The sequence below is a fragment of the Hirundo rustica genome, chromosome 1, assembly GCF_015227805.2.
Source record: "Hirundo rustica isolate bHirRus1 chromosome 1, bHirRus1.pri.v3, whole genome shotgun sequence".
In the NCBI taxonomy this organism is placed as follows: domain Eukaryota; kingdom Metazoa; phylum Chordata; class Aves; order Passeriformes; family Hirundinidae; genus Hirundo; species Hirundo rustica.
Window position 1 is genome coordinate 4,999,025 of NC_053450.1, and position 4,508 is coordinate 5,003,532.

Genomic DNA, 4,508 nt, shown 5'->3' on the forward strand with positions numbered 1-4,508 from the left:
TCCCATAGACGAGATGAACAATTAGTAATTGTTCTAATTTAGTAAGTCACTTCACTACTGGTTTTTGAACAGTGGGAAAGGAATAAATCTTCCCAACTTTAATAATACAGGGAAAAATGGTAAATTTGACAGCTTTTAGAAAAGTAGTCAGAAGGTGCAGATAACCAAACTTTGATTTATTGTCAAGGGAGTCTTCTTACCTTGCAGCAAAATATGCAACAACAGCAGCTGCTTTGTGCTGGATTGGGAAAATGAAGCAGAATTGAACTCTTTTTTAATGTCAACACTTAGGAATCTGGTCCTGATAGTCAATGTTGTGTTCTTAGACTGATGGCACTTGTCACCTTTCAGCAGACCTTAGGTTTAATTTGTCTCTCTCTCAGGTGAGAAGATTCTCAGAAGGCTTCTTCTACACCGAGCACCAGAAACCTGCTGTGCTCATGTTCCAGGAAGGCCTGTAAGTAACCCATTAATGCTCCCCTGTCTCTGGAATGACTAAAAATCTACTTTAAAATATTTTGCAATCAAGTAGAAGATCTTTTTCTGCAGGGTATGAATGAATTTGGTTTGAGAGAGGTCATGGTCTTTGTTTTAGCTCCACATTGTAAACCTATTGAAATGAGCTTCAAAAGTAAGTAACTGATCATGGACGCCCCAGAAATAATTAATTTCAAGGTACATATATATATATGTGTGTGTGTGTGTGTGTGTGTGTGTGTGTGTGTATTTATTTATTTACCATTCTTCAATTAACCTCCTAAACCAAATGCACCAGATCCAGCACTGGTACTTTCAGTGGGAAATAATTGTTGAAAAGCAACAAATTCTAACATTAACAAATTTGGGGTTTACCATCCCTAAACCATTCCAAGGTAATTATTTCTTCCTGATGGAAAATTCCTGCTTGTAACCAAACTATGAAGTGTAAGGAGCCAGTCTCAAACCAGTCTCAAAGTTATGCCAGGGCAAATCCTGCCTTTGGTCTTAGCCCATGAATCCAAGTGGAGGGCTTGGATGATATTCCGGACCTGACCCCTGAAGGCAGAGTTGAAAGAAGGCTGCTCAGATTTGAATTTCTGAGTAATGGAGGTTATCCAGACTATTTGTCACCATGGGCAGACCACAACATTACCAGTGTGAAATTCATCTTTCAGAAGGGGCTGAAAGGCCATGACATCAGGTCCTGTCACAATGATGATTTTTAAGTGAGACATTTGCTTCTGACCTAGTGCAGAGGAGAAAATTGCTTTTCTCAGAGCTGTCATTGGGGACATTAAGGCTGATTCAATGTTGATGGAAAGGGCTCTGACTTCATTAGTGGATGGGCTGTACAAGGCTGCCTTGTTCTGCCAAATTAGAGTAGCACCATAGCTGCAGGGTCCCAGCTGTGTTCATTTGGTTCTCCCATGTAAGGATTTCAGGGAGCTGTGTACATGGAAAACCCCATGTCAAGATCCTGGGATGAGTACACACACATTCATGGCCCTGTTGAAACAAACATAACCATCACAGGTTATGTTCCGTGAAGTGCTTCTATTTCTCCAGGCAGTCACAGAAGCAGCCCAATTCCTATAGATAAACAAAATGTTTTTCTCAGTGGTTAACAAGAAGTGTAGGTAAAAAATAAATTAAAACAAACAAACAAACAAACAAACAAACAACACAAAAAAAACCCCCACAAAAACAACAACAACAACAACAACAACGAAAAGTAAAGAAAAGAGTAAAGAAATTATTAATTGGTCTGTGCAAAAAATCTGGCCTATGCAGGCTGCGTGGCAGAGTCAGGTTTTCTTCCGGAATTTGCTAGATGATGTACTTGGAAAAACAGAGCCTGGGCTGTCAGAGTATTACTGATATTGGGACTGGCATTAGGGATTATTAGTTGGGTGCACACAGTCACCAGCTGAGATCACTGCTCAGGTGCTGTACAACCACCTCAAGCAGTAAGATTTTCCCCGTTTTATTTCTCCTTCTTACCAGACAGGGGCTGGGTTTTGCCTCCCTTGCTGTTGTGGGTTTGTGTGATGCTGTGCACGTTATGTACCTGACAGCATTTGACTGCTTTAGGCAGAAGAGGACACACCATTCCCAGTAGGCTGGGTATGGCACAGGGTGGAGGCCTCTAGGAGGTCACATTCCCTCCTTAGATTTTACAGGCAAAAATATTTCTCCTCACTCACTTTAATAACACTTATTCATCTTTCACAAGGTTAAATAGTAATCAGACAAGGGATAATGGTTTAAGATGAATAACAGATTTGCTTTCAACTGACTATCAGTGAAAATCTTCTTGCCTTACTCTCTATATTTCATGTCTCCCCCATTTTTCAAAACAGATGTTTAAATAGGAAAGCTAATCAGAAATAAAAATTACTGTATTTGTTATAGCCAAACACATATTCATCTGCCAGTTTAATGTCACATTTACCGAGGAGAGCCAGGCACCATTTTGAGTGGCCTAAATGATGGAAACAGATGGGGGGGGGGGGGGGGGGGGGGGGGGGGGGCTACAAAAAATGGTGGGCATTGGAATGGGTTGTTCTGAAACTTTTTGGCTGCCGCATCCCTGGAAGTGTTCAAGGCCAGGTTGAGCAACCTGGTCTGGTGAAGGGTATCCCTACCCACATCAAGGGGGATAGAACTAAATTATATTCAAGGTCCTTTCAAGCCCAACCCATGGTATGATTCCGTGACTCTGTCAAGAGAGAGTGGCTGAATAATGTGCTTTAGCTCTTCCAGATTCGTTCATGTGTGAGACACTCTCTGTGAGTGCTCTGAAGTCTGATATGAGATAGAAGACTTGCCATACATCCTTCTTGTCTTTGTTCTTCCCTCTATGCTCAACCAAATTTTTGATTATTACTTCCTGCATCTGGGTTTTGAAGCCCTGACCATAGCCAGAGTGACAGACCTCATTTCCTGACCAGAAACCAGCTGAGGGATGCAGTCCCAGCCAGCAGCTATGGGAGACCCATGGGAGGACAGCAATGGGTTATGGCAGCTAACAGGAGCCTGTGGCAGTGGGATCTTAAATAATTTCAAAAACACTGAGATTTTTCAGGAAGAGATTGTGCAAATTGTAGCTATCTCTAACGTAGAGATGGAGACCTTCTAAGAGTTCTGGGTACCCCCCATCATGCAGTACTGCTTCACTTTAAACACATTGACTCTGTCCTCTGCCTGCATATCTGGGCTTGCAGGAGTAATGGAGAAACAGCACAGCAGCTACTCAGGCACTCAATTTGTTCTGTACTTTGCTGCCAGGATCCAGAGCCACGCACAGATTTCCACAGAAATTCGTAATTCAGATTATTTCACCAGCATGCCTCCGCTGCCAGCGGAATGCCTGGACATCGACGGGGACTGGAACACACTCCCAGTTATCTTTGAAGATAGGTACACAGACATGCCTTGCAAAGGTGAGTGAAACACCACAGGGAACAGCTTCATGAGACAGCTTGAGCTGAGGGAGGTGCTTCCCCAGCTCTGGACAAGTGATCTCACATGCCTTGGGCTTATGAGCTCGGAACAGAGTGTGACCCCCTAAGTAATAAAGCTGAATTTTAGTGTTTTCCCTGGCAGCAGATTACTCCTTCACATTTTTAACCTTTAAATTAAGCTTAAAAAAAAAAAAAAAAAAAAAAAAAAAAAAAAAAGCTGAAGGAAAAATCTAGAAAGAAAATAATCTCTCTTGGATTTTTGCTACAGTACTAATTTAAAGAAAAAAACACTAGACTGATGTCCCCACTATGACATCTAGTGGTAGACAAATCTCAGAACAAAACCCCACAATTTCAGTGTAAAGCCCCACACTCCCCTGACAGGCAGCATTGCCTTCAAAAAAATATCTAGCCCTTTGAGTACCCAAATCAAATTTTTAATTAAGAAATTATTTAGTTCCAGTTATTTATTAAAATCTCATAGCCCTTACTACCTTTTTTTCTTTTCACTCAACCTTTAAGATTACCAAGGAAGCAATATGTATTAATATGTGTCCATAGTCTAGTGAATACAGCCTGTGGTACAAAATCTTCACTCTTCCACAGTTATTCTACTGCCTAAATTGTTGCAATGCTCATTAAAGGTATTCAAATTATTAAACTGAGTATTAAACTGATTCAGACTAAGAGCTATACTATGAACAATATTGAATGACACCAGGAATACAAAGAAGTATTTTGTTTTGCTTACCTATGCTCTAAAAACCAACAGTATATGTACAGTTATACTGAGGAAAGTGTATTTTATTAATATTGTCCTCTTTGATCCAACTATAACTGTTCAGTGAGTGTAATTCTAGTTCAATGCACTCTGGCATGTGCATTTATAATATGCCTTTAATGCATGTATAATTATAGTAATATAAAAGTAAAGAATAGTATTTTAGACTTTAAAATCCCTTTTCAAAGACTCCCAACTCTTTGGGGTGATTTGTTGTGTTCTTACATGTAATACTTCTTTCTTTTCTTTTCTTTTCTTTTCTTTCTTTTCTTTCTTTTCTTTTC

General features: G+C 40.2%; 1 protein-coding gene across 2 annotated transcripts in view; it reads left to right on the top strand.

The window, feature by feature from the left end:
* FAM135B (family with sequence similarity 135 member B) overlaps window positions 1-4,508 on the top strand; it is a 211,253-nt gene that overhangs the window by 183,628 nt on the left and 23,117 nt on the right. For both annotated transcript variants that reach the window (XR_005703517.2, XM_040081750.1), the window contains exons 11-12: window positions 384-457; window positions 3,268-3,422. Coding sequence is in view for 1 of the 2 variants with exons in the window: in XM_040081750.1 (XP_039937684.1) it covers window positions 384-457; window positions 3,268-3,422 (229 nt within the window). In the remaining variant the exon portion in view is untranslated. The remainder of the gene's footprint in view (window positions 1-383; window positions 458-3,267; window positions 3,423-4,508) is intronic.